Source organism: Apaloderma vittatum, unplaced genomic scaffold, assembly GCF_000703405.1.
Source record: "Apaloderma vittatum isolate BGI_N311 unplaced genomic scaffold, ASM70340v1 scaffold43531, whole genome shotgun sequence".
In the NCBI taxonomy this organism is placed as follows: Eukaryota; Metazoa; Chordata; class Aves; order Trogoniformes; family Trogonidae; genus Apaloderma; species Apaloderma vittatum.
The window spans coordinates 19,219-44,065 of record NW_009700525.1 but is presented as its reverse complement, the minus strand read 5'-3'; the positions used below and the strand labels follow the sequence as shown (position 1 = coordinate 44,065).

Below are 24,847 nucleotides of genomic sequence, written 5' to 3'. Positions count from 1 at the left end.
TTTTTAAATTATGGCATTCAGATTATTTCTAATTACAAGGTAAATAGAGTTGGTCTATACAATTTCCAGTTCTCCCTTAAATCTAGGGAGCAATACCTGATGTTGTAAAAGAAAATTAACTTCTCTCCCTAGAAGGTTCCCAGTTAATCATCTGTGGATGTTGGTCAGGAGGGAAGGGAGCAGCAGTGAGAACGAGGGAATTTCTCTTTGACCCCAGCAGTTGAACAGCTTACACTCTGGAACATGAGATTTGATTATCTTAGCATGTGTTACTACAAATGTTATTAACAGTCATAAAATTATCCAGCTCTTTTAAAAACAAGTGACAGCCCAGGCTTTGGACTCTTTCTGACCTCTAGTGAATTCTACAGCTGTATTATACAGAGTGTAAAGTAGCAACTCCTTTTGTTTGCTTTTCATTTACCACCTGTTAATTTAATTGCTTGTCCCTTTGTTTTTGAAGGACTAATGACTTCTCATCAGTCTAAGGTGGGATTCCACCTTTTTTTAAAACAAAATCTTTTAGTTGATGTGTGATTTTACTGCAGGCTGCCATGTGAATTTGCTGCTGAAACAAAGAGTTAATCAGAAAGTTCGCAGATACTGCCATGCATCATGCCTTTGTGCATGAATAAAAAGTTGGAAACCGCATGAAAGCAGTAGTTGGGTTACCACACAACTGGATATGCTTAAGTCTGAACGCTTCATAAGTCTAACTACTGGGGAGTTGCAAACTTATAAATAACCTTGCAATTGGTTAAAACCATATTAAAACCATATGAACAAAGACATAAAGCATTTGGTTAAGGGGGCTCAGTAAGTGCAGTAATCCTGTTGAAAGTAATCTAACAGGGCAGATCCTTAGGAGCGCCTGCAAGCGTGGCAGTAGTTACGGGTGTGTCAGTACTTCTTGTGTCGGAGGGCATAATGCCCTTCTGAGGTGGAACATTTGCTATCTGCTCTTTTTTCTAAAAAAAATATTTTTAAATTCGTACACTTATTTTCTAAGGTAAGCTTCAGTGCACGGAAATCTGTTAACTTAGTTGAATGCTCCCAATGATCAGGGAATTCATCTAAATACTTTTTCGTGTTTGGAGATCAAGATAGCTACCGCTTATGCTAACCAGAGGCTCTGGGAATGCTGGTCCTTAAAATCAGACTTCCAAAATAATTAGCTAAAGGAAGCGGTTACAAGTAAGACATTTGGGTTTGCATTTATTTATCTGATGATTTTTTTTGCCGTTAGAACTCCAATTTAAAACTTTATTCTAGAAATTTTAAATTTTGATGGAATTGCAATTCTGAATTTTGAATCCAGAACTTGGGTCTTAAAAGAAGGATGTCCCACACCATGACAGTCACTATGAAATTCAGGTACTGAACAACTTTGGAGTATTTTCTGCTTGTGATGTTCTTGCATATGTCACATTGTCACGTGGAAGCCAGCTGAGGCTTGCCAGCAGGCAAAGAAATTTCAGTGTAGATTCCATGTTATCTGCTTTTAATCTCTTACTTTCCAGTTATGCTTTAAGATGGAAGAATATATTTAAAGGAGACCTAATGACTTCTATGTCCCCACATCTTTTCAAGCAAACTGTTTGCTTTGAGGTGCTGGAACGTAACGCAAATCTGTAGTCTGTGGCAGAGATGCTGGTCCTTGCTGTACGTTCAACAGACAAAGATAGTATTGGAACAGTTTATCAACAATGTAGGGGCCTTCTAAATCTGGAAACAGCAGTATGACTAGGTGAAAATTCACTGACTGTCCCTCTTTGAGATCACTGAATTTGGATATTTCACTTAAATAAGAAATAAAGTGAGGTCAACAGCATAGAACTCGGCATATCCTTCATTCATGCAACCTGTAAATCAGTGGTTAGAAAATACATACTTTCTATCTTGTAATATCTTACATTATCAGCATTCCTACAATTAGTTTGCCTGCTTTGCTAATTTAATTTCTTCAGTTTCTTGGAGCAACTCTCACTGCAATGATTTTGAAAACAAGTTCTAGATACTCACCACAGTTCTGAAAAAGCAAAGGGTTTGCTTTCAGTTGTAACAATACTGCCACTATTGTGTTTATCTACTTTGCCATCCAGAGAATTCCAGCAGTTGCATGCCTGCACACCAGTAAGATGATTGACATTGTTGTAATAAGGTTAATGTTTAAACTTCCCACCCGTAATAACTAAAATATCCAGAGATAAGGCTGAAAGTCAATTTGTAATTATCCCTGCTGTGCCAAGATGTTGCAAAAGATTCTAAGTGGAGGGTTATTTAACTTTTCAGTCCTAGCCATTAAAAAGTACTAAGAAGAAGATGAAAAGCTTGGGACATTTGTATTCTGACTTTCCAGTAGGGAAAAAAAAAGGTTTTGTGATTCCACCTTACTCAAACTGGAAATAATTTTCTCTCTGCTCTACTGAAAATGTTCTTTTTATGTTTGTTTTGAATATAGTAAGTTTGCCTGTTGTTTACTGTCCATGGTACATGAATAGAATAGATCACAGTTAGCAAACAAGCTACTGCAACATTTAGTATGAAATAATTAAATTGAAATAGATTTCATACATAAAGACAGCATGTGATAATTATTTGTAGTCATTCGAACAAATGTATTGTCCTCAGAAGAAATATTATCCCTTCAGACATACGCGCTGTGGCTTCTGTGAATGACCTGTTTTAATACAGTTTCTAGAAACCAGCTTTTTAAATTAATGTTGGTAACTGCTTCCAAGAAAGACTATTGAAATAAAGGGTATTACATCACTGTCCAAACATGTCTACTTAAATAAAATGTATTTGTTTGCAAAAAATGTATTTATTTTAAATCTTTTACACAACGATCAGCATGCATGCCATTTTCCATTTCAGACTAAGCACACATTTCAGATGTGGAAAAAGCAAGCATGTTGAAATAATTTGAGGCATGAGTATAGTCGAATCAGTCTTGGTAATCCAGAAGGGAGGGGTGCCCAGTGTATTATTACATTTCGTATATTATTTTTCAGGAGATGGATGCAATCAGTCATCTTCTCTCATATGGTTTGAAAAAAAATTGTCTTGCTGGCAAGTAAACTGTTATTTAAGTACACAATCCACGGTACTACAGAAACAGTTTTGCCAAACTTGTCCAAGTATTCTCACATCCTTAAAGATGGTATAAATATCATTTATAGCAAGCCGTTTACTTCAGACTATATGGAATGCCTTCCTGCTCCCCTGATCTAAGTGTCCCAGTTTGCATTATGGCCTTTATTGCTTCTGTTTGATGGAGTGATCAGTAAAAATTTAATGACACTATAAAATAATAAAAATGTCATTAATTTACCACGGATCTTGGATGCAGAGGTTGTAAAGTTACATTAATAAACAGAATATTTTTTACAACAAAAAGCATTGTTACGTGGGAACGTATAAATAACACACATAAATTTAAGAGCAATTTTACTGTTAGCACACACATTATTATGGAATAGCCAATAAGTGTATAAAACATAGTATATAAAATTTTATGAAAATATACTGTGCACATCAAAAATTCGGCTTTTATCTAAGTGCAGAGAAAAGCCATTATTGTGTGCTTACTGTTTCATTGCTGTTCTTTCACAAGATCACCATTTTATATTTGTTTCTAGTCGTTTGAAGTTTGCAGCTTTTCCAGAGGTAGAGACTACCGCTTCCTTTTCCTTTACTCCTTGCTTCACTAAATCATTCTTTTACCTTCCACACGTGAAGAAAGAATTGATACTTTCTGCCAGAACATGACGGAAAAGTTGCTAATTTAATGCAAAGCTAAAAATAATGCCAAAGGGATTGAAAGGCTTGCTTGGCGACTCTGGAAATAAGGGATAACTATCTAGCAGTCTATCTGTCATCACTGGGGCTGCTCCATGACTGACTGTGATAATATGTGAATATGATGGATGCCACAGCCTTGTGGCTCATAACATTTAACATTCATCAGCTCTTACTAACGGGGGCTTTATAATTTAAATATCTTTATTTAATATGCAACATCTACCTCATACATCATAATTTCAAAGCACTTAGAGAACCAACAGTCCTGCAAGACAGTTGAGCAGACTTTAATTTTTTCAATAACTTTTACGTTTTCTCCATGTTTGTGACTGACAAGGCATAAATAAGTGCCTAATCACAGCACAGAATGGAAAATTAAGATTTGGCTGCTGAGAAGAATTTTTCTTCTCTTTTTCTCATTTAAAGAAGTGATTATTTTTACTGTGCGTTCAACACAGAAAGAAGCACAAAGGATCTGAATTATGCTGGGAAGAGCTTTCTGTTTTCTAGCGCAAACTCCAATTGACTGTGTTGATCTAGTCATGAGAAAGGGCTGTCAATGTCATGTCCTAAACATTTTTTCTGAAATTTAAATGGGAAAACTTAATGTGACTGTATAGTATAAGCTTCATAGCCAGTACAAAAAATCATTTCAAAACAGAGGTCCAGATTGCTTTGTCCTGAGAAACAAAACACCTGCACTGCCTGTAGCGATGCACTTTATTACAAACTCACCAAAATTTTCTATTAATGTGGGTTGGGAGGCAGCAGTATAATCAGTAGTACATGTGTGCAGATATAATGCACGTGTGGGCAACTATTGTTAGTGCAGCTCTGTATAGGCATTTGCTTTTAATGAAGATATGTCTGGTTTTGTTCCTATAGGAATATTATGTACGAAGTCAAAAGGCATACTTTTAAAGGATTTTTAGTGCAAGTAACTGTTCTCTTTAGGGTGAATTCAAGATGGAGCAAAGACAAATTGCATAAAAATGGATTGGAGTTTCTCTTCTAATAATAAATTTCATATGAATTTATTGTGTTTTATGGAATTGTAGAGACATCTACTAGGTAAAAAAATTATCAGCATTGTGGAACATTTTTCTGGTTTTTACAGTTCTCTGAATTTGTCTAAACCCAGTGCAAATACTGGATTTTTTTTTCCAATTACTATGAAGACTATTTTCAGTAAAAAAAACAAGCAAAGGAATTACTTTAAAAGGCATTTCAGAGACCTAAATATAGCTAGCTTTGTTATAGCTTTTTATGAATTAGAAGGAGGTGGTTAGGAAATAACTGTAAGTACATCTCCTTTGTTTGACAAGAGCAGGCATTTTTGTGGTATAAGTGCTTTCATTTTACTGTTCCTGAACCTTATCATGTAATTTTCCCTTTTCTCCTTCCATGTCAAAATATTGATATTCTTTCAGAGACTTTCCTTTTTTCCTTCTTCTTCTTCTTTTTTTTTTTTTTCTTCTTAACAGAATATTTTCTGGTAAAATCAAAGAGAATGGATGACTAGAAACATATTCCAAATGTGCATATTGATATGTAGCAGGATCTGTTGATTTTTACAGCAGAAAGGTACTTCTCCTTCTGAAACACGTTTAAAGGTTGTTCTTTCAAGAATACTGCAGGTGCTCTATTAACATCCTTAAGAAAAAGCTTTTAGTGCAAATATTTTGGAAGAGGCAATATATGTGCCACAAGCTGCTTTCTTAGCACTGATCTTTGTTTTTATCTCAATTGCAAATCAGCCCTTAGCAATGGAACGCAGAATCCTTGGCAAACTTATTTTTTTAGTTCTGTCTACTAGTAAAACAGATCCCATCCTGTGTAACAATACAAGGTGTATTGTTACATTGCACAACATCTTCCAGTAAAATATTGTGCCTCTACTGTTGCAGTGCTGTTCTGCAGTCACATTTTATTTATAAGTCTTTCTTTTCCCATTAGTTCCTTTTTATACATAAGCTTTTTCATCAACCACAGATTTTACAGAAGAAAATAAGAAGTTAAGCAAATAAAAACGTGGAGTTATTTTGTCAGGCAGCTAGAAGATTCTGAGGAACTTTCAGAAACGCAGTTAGTACCTGAAATGCCTCAGCAGCATGTTGTGGAAAATCCAGGGTTAGGCTATGCTTTCTTGTATTCCCCTACAAATTAAGCAGAAAATAATTTTAAAAATCCATGGCTGAAGGAATCAAAAGAATGAGGAATCAAAAGAATTCCTCAGCTGTTGGCCTGGTGGGCTTTTATTACTGAAAGGTAATGATAATAGAAAAATAACCATGTTGGAAAGCAGAAGTATGAAAGTGAAGCAAATAAGGCCACCAAGTATGTTTTCTCCTCAAGAACATTTCCAAGTTTCTAACCATTTTCCAGGAGAGAAAGTCAACATTTTCTTCTTATGACTGGTATGTGCAACCCAGAACTAGGTCATTGAACAATAGACTGAACAGCAATCAGCACTCTACTTCTGCATAATGCATTAAGTATAACATGGAGAAACTGTTCGTAGAGCCGAAAGCTGGTATTTCATGTCTGTAAATTCAAGCTGACATGACATTTAATATTGTTTCATAGTAATGAACAACAAGGTTTCATTCATTCACAAGTATAACATAATGCCAAGTTTAGTCTGAAGAGTAACAACAAGGCAAGAGGGAAAACATGCTATGTTCCTTCAAATGAGAACGCTAAATTAATGATAACCACTGAATGCTTTGCTACTGATACACGGTACTACAGAGACTGCTATTGTGAGCCAATATTACACTCTCATTTATGGTGCCCTTGTCCAGTAGTTGATTGAGGAACTGGGTTAACACATAAAATTCCTTTTAGTTTCCACTTTCTAGTTCCAGGTTTCCTATGGAAGTCTCTGGCTCTCAAAAGGTTTCTGTTTTTCTAGGAGCGTACATTCTTATACTTTTTTTTTTCTTTTTTAAAATCTCCTTAGGTTCCCTTTCCACTGAGGTACAATTTAAATTCTTAGACAAAATAATATCAGTTCTATCATCTATTATTCCTTCTTTCAAATACTTGTCTTTGAAAACCTCTTGCATAAAATTCAGATTTGTGTTGTCTCAGAGGTATGAATGCAAACTTGAATCCCATAGTGGGGAAAAAGTGCTTTTTCCATTAAATTAGCAGTATATTTTAATACAAACTCTTCTTTCGATGTCTGAATTTTCATGTCTCCCAAATGTTGATTGTCTTTTCCAGTTTAAGTTAGAAACTAAGTGGAAAGGCAAAGTGAGCAGCATCGATCAGCACTGTTTGCTGCCAAGAGTGTTTTGTATTTGCATATACAATCATTTATGCATTATGGCAGTGCAGATCAAAATAATCTCAAAGTTTCTGTATATATTTCACATCTAAACCTGATTTTCATAAATGCAAACGTTCCAACTCTGTAAAAAATTGTCCTTCAATTAAAATTCTAATTAAATGAAATCATTATTTAAAAAATAAGGCATATATCAGTGCATACACATATGCACAGGCATATAATGAGAAATAACCTACATGGAGCATTGAGACTCTTCTTTTCTTTTCCAGGAAAGAACAAGGTTTGAAAATTTAGGCCCGCAGTTAACAGGGAAACCCAATGAAGATGGAAAACTGGGCCCTGGTGTCATCGATCTTACAAGGCCAGAAGATGCAGAAGGTGAGTTGCAATTTTGACTATGAGTTATTGAACACTGCATCACAGAATGCTGTGGCTGAAATGCTGCCAGGGTCCTAAGTACTGAACAGCTTACTTCCCGCGGTAACACTGCAATGATTTTTCTGTGGTTTTGTGAGACTGTAGCAAGTCCATAGCAAAGGGCAGATATGTGAAAAGGACTGCATAACCCCCTAAGCCCTTCTGCAATGCAACTGTTCTTCCCCCAGCATCTGTCAATTAAGTATTTACATTTTATACTACTAATAAAAGTGTAGGAAACATTGAGACAATAATCTCAGCAATGCAGTATGTACATATATATGTATTTCACCAGTTTTTAAAGATTTAGCAACTTTGAAGAAAATTAGAGCTCTTTCAGAAGTCTACCCATCGGTGCACTCACAAACTATTCAAGATATTGCAAGCACAATTTTACTGACAGGCAGCTGTCAAATGATAATGGAAAAATATTTCACATTTTCTACATGAAAATGTCTTTTTTTCACAATATAAACTGTCAGTGCATTTGCACTTGTCTCAGGAAGAATTCTCTATACCAGGCGTACAGTGTCAAGCTGCAGGTGGAAATCAGTGTTTAACGTGACTGAGTTTGATCTCTCGCAGTCACCATGAATGCTCTGGAAGTGGATGCCGCTGGTATCCACTCTACCCTATGATACACTAGAAGAGAACACATAGGTAGATAAGAACCCTACCAGTCATGGCAGTAAGATTAAGGTACTACTCAGATAGAACATTATGCAACGTTTTGCCTCCGCAGTTTGCTTCTATTTGAGAATTGTTCTACTGAGAGATTCTACTTATGCCACTGTTCTTGAGAAAAGGTTAAAACATTTCTAATGTGGTTTTTATTTTCTTGGATCAAAAGAATAGGACCAATAAACTTGTGATATTTGGCAAACAGAGCTATTTTCAAATGATTCTTGAAATACTATGACAGATTTTTTTTCATAAGAAGGCATTATTTTTTTCTGTATAGGGAAATATTCTTATGAGCACATTTTCTGTTCTAGCTCTCTGTGACCCAGAAATAAATGGTCCAGGTAAGATCTCAGGACTTGTCCCTTCAATTTGAAGTCTGACAACAACAGCACATATAAATGTTATATTCTCTTTACTGTATGTGATATGCCTGTGAGAAAATATCTTGGAGCCCTGATTCTCCTTGCCTGCCAACCAACATACATTATCTTTAATCAGTCTCTAGGCAAACCAGAAAAAGATGAATTTTAAAGTATTTTCTGCAAGGACTTGTGTATAACAGAGAAGCTGCAGCTTCAGCTCCGAGATGTTCCTGTGTTGATTCATTCATACAGAAAACCAGTTAATTCTCAGATTAAATACAGCAAAATATTCCTACTTATTGGCTTAATGTCATGATTAGCTTATCGTGTGGAACTAACACATGCACCAGGAGCACATGCTGACGTGTTTTTTGCTTAAATTTTTAAGTATTCTGACATAGCCAAGATTTCAGGTCTCTATAACAGTAAGATAGGATGATGACTGAAGCTCATCAGCCTTTTATTACAGATAATATTCAGAAGGAGGGTAGCACTTTAATGAGACATTTCAGATTTTCCAGATTTTTTTTAATAGGTCCTTATAAAACCAATAATTTTCAGATTTTTGCTTTTAGGGAGAGCTATGAGATTTACAAGATTCATTTATTCATCCTTTATTGGATGTGATTGGCCACTGTTGTATGTCTTTAAACAGAAAAATAATAAACAGAACGTAGGTAAAAAATAACTTTCAGACAGGTGTTTTCCAATGTTGTTTTTTTTTCCTAGAAAAAAAGGACTTAGGAGATACATGGACTTTCAAAGTACTTGTAAGCTGATCAGTTATTTATAAACTGCTTTGTAAAGAAATTTCCATCCTGCAGCAACTTCTTATATTTCAATGTGTTGAAGGATATTTTTTGTCTCAGTTGGGATGAAAAGTTGCAACAGAGTACTTACACAGTTCCTGGTTCATAGGGCATCAAGTCCCTGATGACTTTCTTGATTTAGCTCATTTCCTTCAATTCATTCTTTTTCTTTCTAGTGTCCTTAATTTCGTATTTTGATACACCTCGTGGTACTGACAGCCCCGCCTGTTAGTGGATAGTGCAGAACGAAGCTTTGACATATGTAACCCAAGCTCCGGTGATGTGTGCCAGTTTGAGGACAGTGTACATGTCTTTCTAGAGCTAGTGGGACGATTTGAGGCATGGTGTGTTGCCGCATGGGAAATCTGAGTTCATGAATGGATTCAGATTTCCAGACTTTGTTTAGCAGCCAAGAGATGTCTCTGGAAAAGAGGTGCTGGATGAATACCTCTGCTGGTCTCAAAAAAAATGTTGGCGAGAGTTCAAAACTGAGCTGCTTAGTTGTCCTTCTATCTGTAGACAAGGTGAAACTATATATTAGCTGGATATTAAAAAAAAACGTTCATAGTATCACACAAGTCTTGCCCCCTACCTTTGGCAAGGTAGCTGAGAGATGACACTTCTAGTTAGGCATCATTTAGAGCGGAAATCCATTGAAAACGGTGCTGCTGAAATACCAGCAGCTAAAACGTGGCCTCTGATGTACTGTTCCACGCCGCAGACCCTGTTCATCTTCAGGAATACTAACACTTCTAATTGTCAATTTCTAGGTTTCCTACATCACAAAGTTTTTATATGTGTTATAATTTTTGTGCTTCCATACATGTCTGTTTCAGCACTGGGTTACTGAGAAACGTGACAACTCATTCTTTAGAATCATGGAATCATTTAGGTTTCTGTACTTATTTTCAGCTGTTTTTTAGATATTGTTTGAGTGCAGGTTTCTGTAGACATCTTTATATAATATTTATGTATTTTTGTGGTGTACTTTTACACAAATAACAGTTATATAGAAAATCTTAAGATTTCTGAAGTAACATATTGGTGGTCAACTTCTGAGCCCCTATCTTCCTTCATCAGAAATGCATCCAGATCTCTGAGGACCAAGTGCAGTTGTGACAGAGTGAGTGTGTGGCTGTTAGATCTGTCAGGTGGTTTTACTCCCATTCTAGAACTTCAGAATTATGAAATTTACTACATTTAGAGAAATACATTGACTATTTGTAGAGGGCTCTTTTGAGGGGGGATGGGGAGGTAGTGCTGGAACAGATTTATTCCTGTGAAATGATACTGCAGAATGACTTTTAAGATTTAACTAGTTGTCCCTGCCCACTGTGTGAAACCTTTTTTAAGATTAATGGTAACTAGGTGTACTTTCAGAGATGACCTAGCATGTGAAGTCATATTCCAAGTTTGTGTTACTCATAATGACCTAACTGTCATCTGAATGGAGGCCTGAAAATCATCAACAAGAGTTTTATATTAAATATGACATAAACCAACATCTCTGTAACTTCCTTAGCCACCAGCAGGACTGGGCTAACTACATTAAAAATCATTCTGAGACTGTATTCAAAAACATTGCCACTGACTGTGACTCCATTGATGAATAATCTACAGCTATTAGACTTATATCATTATCTGGAAATCCCAGTTGTCATGTTAAAAATATAGGACACATTTGTAGCTAGCAAAATTCAAAACCATGATTTGAGAGCCTCATAAATGTTTGGTGACTGGTATGCAAAATTATAAACAACAGCCAATTATAGAACTAAACAAGGATTTTTTTTTTTTTTTTTCTCCAAACCTCATTGTTTTAATGGAAACATCATTCTTTCTGTAGGCGGCTTCATAATTTTGAACATTTTAGGTTGTCAGTACTGAAATACAGCTAACTGGCGTGGACACACCAAGACAGCTTAGAATGTAGCTGTAGGTAAAACTTCTTATTGACCAGGGCTGACAAACGCCAACTGACCAGAGTGTGTAGAATATAATCAGGAGCCTTAGGTGAGCCCTGTTTCAATTCCAGGTGGGAGATCCTAAAGTACTTAGGTCTTAGTTGTCTGAGAATATTGAATGATCTGAATGTTGGGTTTTGTTCAAGTTCTAAAAAAGATATTCCTTTCACAGATGCTCATTTCTGGTGATAGTGCGGCTTCTTTCAAATCGCATAATGTGCTCAATGTTTATGGATCTTGTGCTTGTATAATGTGCTCTATGTTTATGGATCCTTCTGTTTTTTGTGGTTGTGGTCAAATGCTTTGTAAATTTGTAAGATTTTAAGATTTTATATTGCAGTAGATATGAATCTGCAGAATAGACCTAACATTCCTGTTGACAATTACTGATTTTACCTTAGCTCGGGTTGCAATGAGGTTTCCTTCAGCTGTCATAGTCAGGGATTCAAATTGCATCAAGACCTGATCTTCATTCCTGCCAAAGAATTGGATCTGTTAAAATATAGGGGTTTTGATTGGATCCTGGGTTCAGGGCAAAAATGTCTGAATGTTATTGTTTTGTCAGTGCCTCACTGTGTGATACTGTGAAAGAGAAGTTACTTCTCCGTGTCCATTTTTCCCAAGTGAAAAATCAGATGCATTGTGAACCTAAATTCATTTTTATAAAGCAAATGGAAAGAGGTGAAAATGCTCTATTAGTACTTAACTTCTAGTTAGTTCTTGTTAGTATATTAGAATCAGAGACTTGTGAGTTAAATATTTGGTCTCACAATTTCCCATTTGGGACAGCATACACAAAGACCTTTTCTTCTGAGTCCTGTTTTGATGTTTTTATTTTTTTCTGTATCTCCTGTGGTAATATTATTGATTCTGTAAATTGTGTTTAGCACTTGCAGATTCTTCTTTTGAGAGTAGTCTACACATGTGTGTTAAGCGTGCATCCTAGTTCTGAGGGTAGGTGCGTGCCTGCCTGTTTATAATATGGTGGGATCTTTCTGTCCACTTGATCTATATTTATGTATTTATTTATCCCTCAGTGTGGGATTGTACCAGCCCATCTTCTTCAATTCAGTGACTTAGTGCCTGTGTCCTCCTTAGTGGCTGTGCCCTTCCTTTCACTGCCTGCTGCCTTTTGCTTTAATTTGCAAGTTCCTTGGGTTGAAGATTGTGTTTTTCTATATACCAGGTCACTGTTTAAGATTACATAGCTTTAAGCCTTATCTGTTTGATCATGGTATCTTTGACCATGCTCCAAGTAGGCTGAATGCAAGCCCGTTGGGGACTGTGATCAGCATATGGATTGGTTCCAGTAGTAAGTCCTGGCTTGATCTTATTACTTGCTGTTCAGATATACACAAGTTTTGGTCTGAACCTGATTTGGGACTTGAACCCAAGCTTGGAGGAGCACAAGCTCACCTTTGCTTTTAAAGGAAGATATTTCTATTCAACAGTAAGCTTAAGAACTCGAGTTCTGCAGCATTTCAGATGGTGGATTTGCTGACCAACATACAGTCAATGAGTTGCTCAATATTTGCTGCAGTTAACTGCAGTCTGTCTTTTTATGTCCATAAAATTAGCACTTCACATTCATATTTGACTCGGACTAACTAAGCTGCAAGGCATGTTATAGTACAATGAGAGATTCTACCTGCCCAAAAGCAAGGGAAATTCAAAGGCGGAGAAAGAAAGGTGGTGTTAGGCATCATCACGGATTTGACCAAATGCCAGAATATGGTGAACGATGAGTAGTTGCAGTGGCAGCAGCAGCAGTGAATGTGGAATCATGTGGAGGAGAGGAACGAGCTAAATGGGGAAAGACAGCGAGTCTTTGCAATATAAGAGGTAGTTTATTGACCATTTTTGGATTTGCAAGTCTATTAAATAAAAACCAGATCATCGCTTTCTTAAAGGAGCACCTCTACCATATACTCAAAGCCTCAAAACTCTCATACATGCCCAATAGTAAATAATTGCTTATACAAAAGGGTGACACAATTCATTCCTAACTCAAAAACAGATTGACTTTGAGCAGCTGAAGAGGTAGGTGAAAACGAACCAAATACTTGCAGGCAGATCAATCCTGGCAGGCTGCCAACACAATCCAGACTTGTGAGGTAACTTGTTTAACACCCTCCTATGCAGAGGTGTAAACAGCAGATAGTACCTGCATGACAAAGCATCACCTACTTTTGTGACAGTGCTTTATAAATACTGGAGGAAAAAATGCCTCTCCATGCCAGTATTTGTCACACACAAATATTTGCAATAGTTGCTATGGCAGTTGAAAGGGGAAAGATGAAAATCAGAAAACAGTGAAAGCTGTCTGAAAACACAGAAGTGTTTCCAGAGGGAATACAGTAAGTTCAAGTGCTGGAATTTTTCTTCCCCTGAATTCTTATTACAGGTCTCCGATTAAAAAAATAATAAATCCAGTAAGTGTATCTTTATTATTTAAGGACAAAATAGTTTATTATCTTGATTAATTAGACCAGATTCTTAAAGGTGACCTTCATTAATTGTGGTTACCATTTTTAACACTTGATACTTGAGTGATGCTCTTAAATTTTTCAGTATCACTCATAACAGATCAGGAATCTGCGATAATGTACTTAGGCAGAGTATATCAGCTGTTTTGGATGAGATTCAGTGCCTCAGCCCTGGAGTAACTCAATGCTTAAAGGTGGGATAGGAATAAGACTTTCTGTCTTTAAGAACGATCCATCACTTTTCTGATGTAACCACTTCAGGAATCTCATTGTTGCCAGCGCCCCCATTACATTTTACAGGGTGAACTCCCGCTTTGAGTACTGAAAAATCAGAGCTGGGCGTGTGTGGACTGGTCTTCCCATGGCATTGAAATGTATTCCTCTCAAGCCACTGATCTTTAATACAAAGTATGCTTCTCACTTTCAGAATAATAAATCTGGATGTCCTCCACAAATGTTACCTTTTGTTTTTCAACTGCCCTAATTATATTTTTCTACTGTTGAATATGAGGCTTTCTCATTTGCTGTTTCTATGCTGCAGTAATTGATTCTTATAGAATAGTACCTTTACTTTTAAAACGTTCTCCTTATCATTACAGATGTACCAACCAAACACTGTTTCAATGCCCTGAGATTTACATAGGGATGCCTGTTAGCACAGTTATGGTTAAGGGCTTGTCACAATTTCCATTATATAGCAAAACATTATTTTCAGGAATTTAGAACAAGGCTGTAAAAAGTAACCGTGGGCTGCAGTTTTACGCAGAAAATCTTTGCCCATGAGAAAAATCATTGTCACAAATGCTGAAAGCATCAGTCAGTTTGCTTAGATATTTTTAAGTGGAGTGAGTGAAAAATTAAATGCAGTGGTTGAGTGCTTTGAAACATTTTTTCACACTCATGAACAGCCACCACAGGTGTAAAACACCCCATGGTCCTGGTTCTTAGTTCTGCACATTTCTTTGTATTGCTTCAACATTGCACAAGGAGTTTGAAGCTGCCTAAAATAACGTAAAATTTCCAGGCACAACTGATTTTTCAGCCGACAGAGAAAGCCACCACTGTATCATGCTGCATGGAGGAGGGTGGAGTCTTGCCCTTTTTCCTTACCTCCTTTGAGCACAGGGAGTGGGAGCAGAAATATGAATACATTAAGGAAAGAACATCATCTATTCTGGCTAAGCATGAGCAATTGATACAGATTCAGACAAATCCTCTTCTTTGTGCAACTGTCTGTTTTTCTAAGTCTGTACTGCACACCGTTTTCTCCTTCAGGAATCTTAGTATCTCATCAATAGAAAAGTGTTTAAGAGCCTCTGCTTTTCTTCCACATAGAGATGCCAAGAATCTAAGCGAGCTTTTAATGCAGAACTAGGTAGCAAGGGGACAATATTTTTTTTATTTGTACTTTGATTATACGGAATCAGTGGTTCCACATGTGTGTGGGGTGGGCATTACAGTATCTTCACAGCTTCTGCAAATATTAAATGATTATGTTTTCAGTTTGGCAGGGCTAGTTTCACAGGAACGACAGCATTCCAAAAAAGAGTAATTTGTAAATTTTCACCTAAGCCCCTATTTTGTGGCAAATCCCCCATTTTTTATCCAAAGCAGGTAAATGTGGTTTGGACATGCGTTTGGACATGCCGTTGCCCTGTTCACAGAAACATCTTCCTGGCTTCAGTCACAAATCTCAGATGCACAGGTGCAAAGTATTTGAATAATTAGCCTTAAGAGTTTTTCCTAACATTTATTATTACTTGTTAACTTACAGGCTGCTTTCACTTCTCTCCCTTCATGATATATTACTTACTAATTGTATTATTAATTATTATAATATCAGCACCCCATGTGAAAGGCAAGAAAAAAATGACATATGTGTATCGTAGCCGTAGGTCCTTGCTGTCTAATTGCTGATATGATATGACAAGTGAGAACAGCAAACACTGGATGGAGAGAATTAGTTATATTGATACAAAGAATGATGTTGCATACACTAGAAGATGACAAATTCAATTGCAGATTGAATGCAGGGAATGGGCCACTAAAACAGTGATTCCCACACATTAAAACATTTTGAAAAGTACTCTGCATTTCATTAATTTGAGGGATATGGTTTTGTAGAGTTCTCCTCCATTCTTAGATGTCGTTCCCTTATAAAGAAACCACATTGTACTTAAGCTTTTAGAATTCATTGTTTTGCTACACAAGAGCAAACAAAGTTATTGATTAACAGTGATCAGTCACATCTTGAATAACGCATCCATCAAATATGAAGTAAGGTTGCCTTTTTTCTCTGTGGGGAATTCCTCTGTGTCATTTGTCCATCTTAGAACAAAACAAAGCATTGACTAAAACATGAACGGATCATGTCCTCTGTCCACTGTTCAGGCAGGTTTTTTTTTAAAAAAAACCTCTTAGGCATGACTGAAAACTGCAAAATTAGTCCCTGTATCTAAATCAGTATCATGTTTTCTGGATGTTCCAGGTGACTGTCATGTCAGGAGAAGTTTGAAATTATGTAACAGCTCCATTGGCAATAAAACTGTTATGGGAACATTTTTGTGTTAAATAGATTACTTCATTACTCTCTGTATTGTTTTGACTTTGAATATGATTAATATAGTAACAATAATTGCTTAGTTATTAGAACGAAAGTTTTTCTGAAAAAAAACCAACCCCAAACCAATTTACAGTATTGATAAATCTTGTCAGATACCTAACAATGATCATTAGTAGTACTTCTCTTGGGGTGGGCTGTTTTTACAATAGTTTTTCCTTAGTGTGGACCTCTACTTCTCTCATTTGAGTACGAAATGAAAAATTAATAGGAAACAACAATGGTGTTTGTGAGAGTGTTGATTGTATTTAGGCTGAATAACTTTAAGTACATTTCACATTTTTTCTATCAATAATATCTATGTCAGAATGGGGTTGTTAGCATTTAATTAATTATCTGTGAAGGGTCTTGAAGTCTGCAAGTGGCACATGATTGAAAAATCTTATGACACTTAGATACCTCCCTGAACTTATAGTAAAGGCTGCTGCATCATCCTGATTTTTGTCGAGGTGTTTCATGGTTCTTCACAAAATAACTTCTTATGCTTTTATGTTACAGCACAAGTAGAGCGGTATAGGCTGAGGGCTTAAGTCAGGCCTCAAGCACTAACTAATTCAGTTAATATTCCATGTAATTTAAAAGATTGTTGTATTTTCTTAGCTGTATTCCATGCCAAATTTCCATGAGGGTTAATTTCACCATAAAATGTGGTCAAGAAATCTAAACTGTTTGTGTAAGCCATTAAGGAAGTAGTTGCATTTAGCAGTTTTAATTCATTTAAATCGCATAGATTTGGGCACGGCTGGCTGGGGACCATGGATGTGCTAATAGCTTATTTAGAAATATTGTTTCAGTATTTAATGTGACCAAATTAACAATTCAGCTTTAAACACTGGTGAGTGAACTGCTACCACTGATAAAGCTGAGAATAGTTGATTTCACACACAGATGATATTTCACTATTCATTTCATGGTATTTCACTAGTCATTCTAGACTTTCAAATGAGGAAAGACATATATACAGATTGTGAGGATGGCTGTGAAAACTGGTGCTGTGTTTTCATCGAGATTAAGAATTTTGCTTGCATATGTAAAACAAATGTACTAAAAAAGTAAAGTCACTGCCACCAAAACTGAAAACAAGGCACTTTGGAAAATACATGCTGATATATAACTGGCTAGAATTTCCTTCATTTTGCAAAGCCACGAGCCACATGCATCAGCTCACCACAAAGTCATTAGGTCTTTTTAAACTCAGATGAAAAACATTAACAAATACCACAAAAGGCTTTAGTATGGCCCCTTTGTTCATTCACATATGGCAGTTTATAACTCCTGCACCACTTGGGTCGTGTGTTTGTTTAAGCTGCCTCCATCAGGCCAGCCCTGAAAGAACAAAAGACATCTTGAGCAATCCTAAGCAGGAAATGGGCTAATCTAAACATGGCTTGTGACACTATAAGTAGAATAGAAAGGGGAGGGATTGATTAGTCATTAATGTCCAATTGACTCCATATGGATGTTGCAATAATAAGGCCTTTTTCAGTGCAGTAGCGGAGTTATTGAATTAGAGGTTTATGTTTCCTCAGAGCTGACCTTAGGGAATTCCCTTTTGGTTCTTCTTGTTGATGTTTGAAAGAGAATGGAGTCTCTTAACAGGAAAAATAGCAGCCTTATCATAACCAAGCGTTGCGCGGATGTAGCTAACCTGTGCTACAGTGTATTCCTGCCCCTTAGGATTTACACAGCACACTTCCGAACCCTTGCAGGTGAAACATTTCAGTGCTCATTTAAATATTCCAGTATTTCATGAATCAGTCACGTCTTTCTCAGTTTTTTTCCCCCTCTTCATTCATGACATGCAGCCTATAAGGAATGTTTAGCCCTCAAATCCCAGCTGAATAATATTTGTTTAGCACTTGGAATGGAAGCAGCTTGACAAACAGACATTTCCCTGCAGAACATTTGTGCCGCTGTGTGACTACAGGCACCCCCATCCCGGAGCTAGTCACGTTTCCAAGCGGGTGTTAGTTTTGCCTGGTGATGACAAGCCATGCCAGCAATGACAATAGTTCATGAGGTACCCATTTATTTTGCCTCTCTTGCTGGTGATAAAGAATGAGAAAATCTTTTGAATGTGGATGGAGGGAAGAAGAGGCAAGGGGCAAACTAGGTAAGTGTTACATCAACACTGCTACAAGTCACTTAGGTTACAGTGAAGTAGTAATTTTTGTAACTTTCTCCGAATTTGAACATTGTACTTAGTAACTCCAAATAACATTTAAATGCTTATTCTTAAGCTTTTGTCATTCTGTTATTTCCAGATACGCACTTTTCTGTTTGATTTGATGTATTGCTGTATCTTTCATAAAGGCTGCATTTGTCAGTCCACAGGTTAAGAGCAGGACAGGCGACTGCCAAGCCAGTTTCTCATGCTCCCTGTTTTTATGGCATTTCCATATTTATGAGTATCCCATCTCTAGTAGTAAAAGAGTGACTCCTGTCTGTGTGTTCAATAGGTTCTGGTCTCTGCAATGCAAGCTGCCAGTTGTATTACTGCAGACAGATATTTTGGAGGTCATAATCAGTCTTTTCCAAAGTAGATAAAAATGTCATTTCAGTTTAATGAATAACTGATGATAGGAGCTTTACTACTAACCAGTCACTTTTACACTAGGAACCTAGGACTATTTTTATTTATACATATCCTATTCTGTTATGTGTCTACGGAAGATAGTATGCAGTATATTCTCTAGAGTAGCCAAAGATTTGTTATCTAGGGGTAGCCAAAGGAATTACATCACTTCAAACATGAATCAAGTGCCAGACTGTGAAGAATAATTAAGGAAAAACAGAGTGATTGATAAAAATCTCTTTCTTTTTGCTGTCACTTCTTTTATCTTTCTTTCCTCATCTTTTTCTCATCCTTTTGTTTCTCCTTTCTACCATGTGTATTTTTGTTTGCATTCTGGTAACATGTAAAGGCCTGGTCGGAGGCTTCATTGTGGTAGATGGTGTATAAAATGGAAGGTAAATCCACATCTTGTTAGAGACAATAGGATTAACCCTAATGTGGCGAAGATTTCAGGGAACATGCCAAGGCATGGTGCCTGTCCTAAAATTCTTGTCATTATAAAAGTTGAGAACCTCAGATAAGGACACGAATAAATAAATAAACAATGTAACAATTGTTACTGCATGTTTCTTAACATTAAATTAGCGTGAAAATGTTTATCTTTCCTGTTGATGATCAGGTTCTTTTCTCTTTCTAAAGAACAGGGATTCTTTTTCCCCTGCAGTGTCATTAGAGAACAATCAGTCTCTTTTGGAACAACAGTGTTGTTTGAAATTACTTTAAAGAAGCTGTAACATTGTTAGATTCATTATGTGGTGTTCTTTGACTCAGTCTTGTTCCTAGAGTCTAGCCTGGATTCCGCCTTTCACCTAGGAGCTGCCTGCCATATATCCACAAACAGTGATTGTTCTCCTCTAATCTGCTTTTAATTTTAAATCATCAAAGTCATGACAAGTTGAGCAAATGCAAAGCATCTAGGAAGTGAGGCAGCCCACACCTTCAGAAGCCCGAAGTGTCGCTTTGAGGACAGCCCCAGCCTTTAGGCCGAAGCGTAGACTTCTTTGCCAGCTAAGTCATCAGGGCAGCCAAACTACTGTTTTCAGAGTAGTTTTTAACTCTGACAAAGCTCTTAATTCTGAAAATCAAAACCTCCTCCTGTGACTGTATGAATAACTAGGAGATAGAGAGACAATCACCAGCTTCCTCCTCTCTTCTTACCCTTCAATAGTAGAACGTTTTTATTTTATCTATTGGTTTTGGTTTATTAATTATTGGACTTTCCTGAAAATATTTTCAGAAAGAAGTCACCTACTTCTTTGCACTTGTGTATATCTTTTCTCCAAAATTTCAGGCATCTCTTTGAGTCTTTGTCAGTACTCTATCACAATAAGAAAAAAATACATAATTTGTAAAACCTATTGAAATTGTTGAAATCCTGATTGACAGGATGAAGTACCTAAGAACAACCAGTCTGAAAACTTGTTCTTATGTATTTCAACTTGTTCTTATGTGTAGGAGCTCACTGAGTGTATATGCATTTTGTATCATTAGCTAACAGAAGTAGTTTCTTTATCTGCTTAATATAATCGTGTAGTTCTGAGATAGTTAGAAGAACATGGAAATTATATTACTTTAGTATTTGCAGAAATTTGTTTTGCAGATGGGCTGTGGGTCAACTTGCAAATATTCCCCCAGAGATCAAGCACAAAGAACATCAACTCTGCTTTTTCAAATCCTTCAAGAATGGATTTGCTTAAAGCAGATGCAGCCTGAATTTCTTGGGATAGTTGTAATTTATTACTCTAAGTAAGAATTGTTTCCAGCATAACCTTTCTCTGAAAACAGATCATTTATGGTGGATTTTTGATTCTTTTTCTATTTTCTTTTTTGTTCTATCTAAATTATATCCAGATTAAAAATCCAGCCCATAAACTTGATACTAGCAAAGGTACTCTGCCTGCATTAGGATTGAAAGGTCAGGCCAAAATTCTGTTAGAAGGGGTTAGAGACAAATTCCTTAGCCATAGTGAGTAAGTACCTTTGGGAAAGTAAAAGATGGAAAATCATCATACGAATTCAAATATGTCTTCTTTCCTTTGCTGTGAGTAGAGAAGCTGAATAACAAATGACATCTTTTGCGTCAATAATAATGTAAATTTTTTTGTCACCGACTTTCTAATTGCCCACATACTACTTACAAATTTTAAAGTGTTATTTTAAAAGATGGAAAAACCATTACATGATATACTTGGTTTTTCTCAAATTATATAGCTGTTTGTCTCAATAAATGTTTCAGTGTTGACTTACCATGTTTGTAACTTATAGTTTCACAACAAATATATCCTTTCTCAGAAGATGGGATCCTTGATATGCATGTTCCAAGCGTTCTGACAACAGTGGACAGAGCCTCATTAACCATCCACAGCCCTAAACTGGTCCTATATGCAGGTTGCTCAGCAAAGTTACTGTTCCTTTTTGCGATATAAAGCTGACTGCAGCTGCAGCCTCCTGTAAATTCTGAACACCTGTAGCATGTTACTTAACTTAGAGTAGTATTATAATAGTTCTGCATCTCACATTTGCTACAAACCTGTCTTCTTTTATGTGCACGCATGTTAGTATACAAATTACCAAATTGGTGTCAGTTGTAAAGTAATGGCATTGGAGGCATCATAAATTACCGTGGTGATCCTCAGGAGAAGACACTGCTGTATACGAATGAGTGTTTTGCTCTCAGGGTAATGTATGTCTTCCTCTGGCCCAGTAGTCAGCATATTGCCCTGTGTTGATGGATATAGTCAGCTTGAAACTACACTACATTTCACTGCACAATGAACATGGCTGTCAACACCATATAAAGCAAAATCAATTTATCCTGTATGGTCAGTGCGTTTTAAATGAAATTAATGTACTGTGGACCTGGTAGCAAAATGGGAGTGTATTAGTTATGCATCCTCTCTCTTAGGACTTCTTTCATGTACTTCCTATATAGATTTTTTTTTTAACGGTATTCCTAACATATAGTGTTTTCGCACTAAATTAGGAAGCTTAGTTTTTGTACAATTAAAAACTTGGGAGTCAGCCATCAAAATCAGTTCCTCTGCAGTGGTTTACTCAGTGTAAAGAACTAATCCTATATTATTTGGCAAATAAATCTATGTCAGGAGAAGCAATAATTCACAAAAAGGAGGCCTAGTGCTGTGCTAATTTGTTGTCCAGCATCTTGCTTTTTCAAGGTCCTGAATTATATGAACAGTTTGATGAGGTCTAAGACTAAAGCTGTTGCTCTTCCAGTGTAAAGACCTTTTGCTTTTCTTTTATGCTAATGTCTAACCCTAAAAACATATGTTATCATCACAGTTGCAAAAGTTGTTCTGGTAAAAGCGTGCCTCATAGGCTCAGTTATCTGCTTCTCTTGTATTAACTAGTTCTACACCTCCTGCTCAGCTCTGTGAACTCTATAAACCCCCATGAAGCTTTGCTGCTTGTGATCAAGAAGCACGGCTGGATGCATTCAAAAGCTGATTAAGGTTATCAGTACAAGCTGAATTGATGGTAGGTAAGGAGAGGACTCTGGGGTACATTAAAGCACAGCAGTCATGGTGAAGCTGGAGTGCTTGTCTCCCATTCCAGAAGCCCCAAGCATGCTGTGTGAGTACCTGCTGAAAGCAGACAGTTTTATTACAACTATGTGATCGAATGCTCCAAGACACATCTAAAATTCAGCTAAAGCAGACGCGACTTTAAAGTGTTCAGCTCTAAATATAAACAGATCCATACAACTAGCAGCATGCACCTGGTGCACTATCTAGTTTTATGAAACGTTTGGCATGTGCTTCACTGCTCAAGCAGCAAAGTTGTTGTAAATTACTTGTGTGAACAGGTCTACATCAGTTTGGATTCTCAAGTGTAACTCTAATTTGAGTTTTGTTGAGCATTCAGAACAGGTATGCCATGTTCAAGTCCCAAATGGAAATTTTTGCGGATCTCCATACCTTAACTGGAGAAACATCAGTGCAATTTGCTTCTTCACTCAGAGAGGTTGATGGCTTCAGCCCGGCCCATTACACTGAACTCAGTGCGTATCCTCTCTCTCTCATAGATGTAGCAGCACAAAGAGAGAGAGAAAAAGAACGAGATTGAACTAAACACAGCACGGAAAGCGCTTGTGTAATCCAAGTAATAATGTTTTGCATCCATCTTGTTTCTTCCTGCCCTGACGCTCCAGGCAGTAAAGCAATGAATGGCTCTGCAGCTAAACTACAGCAGTATTATTGTTGGCCAACAGGAGGTGCCACTGTGGCTGAAGCACGAGTCTACCGGGATTCGCGGGGCCGAGCCAGTAGCGAACCGCACATCAAACGACCAATGAATGCTTTCATGGTTTGGGCAAAGGATGAGCGTCGAAAAATTCTCCAAGCCTTCCCCGACATGCACAACTCCAACATTAGTAAAATCCTAGGTAAGTGCGAGACGATGAGAAAATTATGTCTGCGACTGGACCGAAACCGAGGGCAGCTTAGAAAGGCTCTGCTTAGGCCGTGGCAATTGGCAGAGGTTGGTTATTTCTGGAGCTGTGGAAAGGTGAGGTTATTTATGTTGGTGACACAGGCTAGTTACTTCCTTCTTGGATAAGCAACTTCTCTAATTTTAGGACATATTTTGTTTGAGAGATGTTCACTGAAATTGGAATTACTGAACCTTATGCAGATGAAGACTCAGGGGTTGTTTTCATTGCCTTCCTTTTCCCTTTCTGTGCCTTCCCTAATGCTTTTATTTTTCAACAGCACAGTCACAACATGCTTTAAACACTTACCAGCATTCAAAAGGAATGTTTTGTGAAATCTGTTGCAAGAGCTTATCCTGAGAAAAGGTCTAATTGCAAGATCCCATTAGAAATCACCTAAACTACAAATCACCTGAATGCAAAATGGTACTTGCTAGAGGAAATACTGGAAAAAAAAAATCACAAAATCAAAATCAGAGATTTGTTCAGACAGTGCAGTGTCAAAGAAACCTAGCACAGTTCAAAAGACATGTACACGTATACCTTCTTGCATGCAAAATGATGTTTGATTTGAAATCTTACAACGTTCAAAAAGTTAAGGAGGCACCAGTATCATGCAATTAAAATATTGCTTAGTTAAAAGACATCATAGTTAATATTTAATTTGTATGGATTGGGACGATTAGGGAATATACCATGGATTATATTTTGCCACTGTGCAAATATATTGGCTCATTTTTGAGAAATTTTGATTTGCTTTTTAAGACCTCTCCAGAGAATTAGAAACATACGTGAGAATGAGTGGTGAAATGTTAAAACCTATATTTGCTTTCTCAGTCTTTGAAGTGAAAGACAGATTCCAAATGTAGCTCATAATAAATAAAAGTAAAAATCAAGTTTCCTCTGTAATCATTTTATTGTAAGCTTTGAGTTCAAATAAATTCTTACCAAACTTTGTTTGTAGCATGTTAGTTCAAACAGAGGCAAGAATACATAGAAATAAATGTTACTTTGTCCTAAAACTTCCAAAATCTTACTTAGCAGTTCTCATATTTTTGTCTACCTTATAAGTAAGCTATATGAATAGCCTTTCAGTTTTGTATAAAACCTGCACTGTTTCAGTGTTGGCAGCTGGAGGGAATCTATATTATTTGCGCGCATTCTGTGAAAAAACTATTAGGAGCATAGTAACTGTATTCATTAAAACGTAAACTTTCAGCATAAATATTTCAGAAGTGCCAGCAATTGAGTGTTTGTTAACCATGGAATTAACCTGTCAGTATCTGCTCTGCCACAAATAAGTCTATGTCCATATAATATCTCTGCAACTTTTCCAGGACAATGAGAAAAGAGACTGAAATATTAGAACTGACACGGAGTATTG

At 36.8% G+C, this 24,847-nt stretch overlaps 1 protein-coding gene across 1 annotated transcript in view; it reads left to right on the top strand.

Annotated features, from left to right (window-relative positions):
* Positions 1 to 24,847, top strand: part of SOX6 (SRY (sex determining region Y)-box 6) — a gene marked incomplete at its 5' end in the record, with an annotated part of 90,113 nt that overhangs the window by 56,217 nt on the left and 9,049 nt on the right. The window contains 2 exons of the mRNA XM_009878764.1: positions 7,369 to 7,477; positions 23,245 to 23,418. Coding sequence (XP_009877066.1) covers positions 7,369 to 7,477; positions 23,245 to 23,418 — 283 coding nt within the window. The remainder of the gene's footprint in view (positions 1 to 7,368; positions 7,478 to 23,244; positions 23,419 to 24,847) is intronic.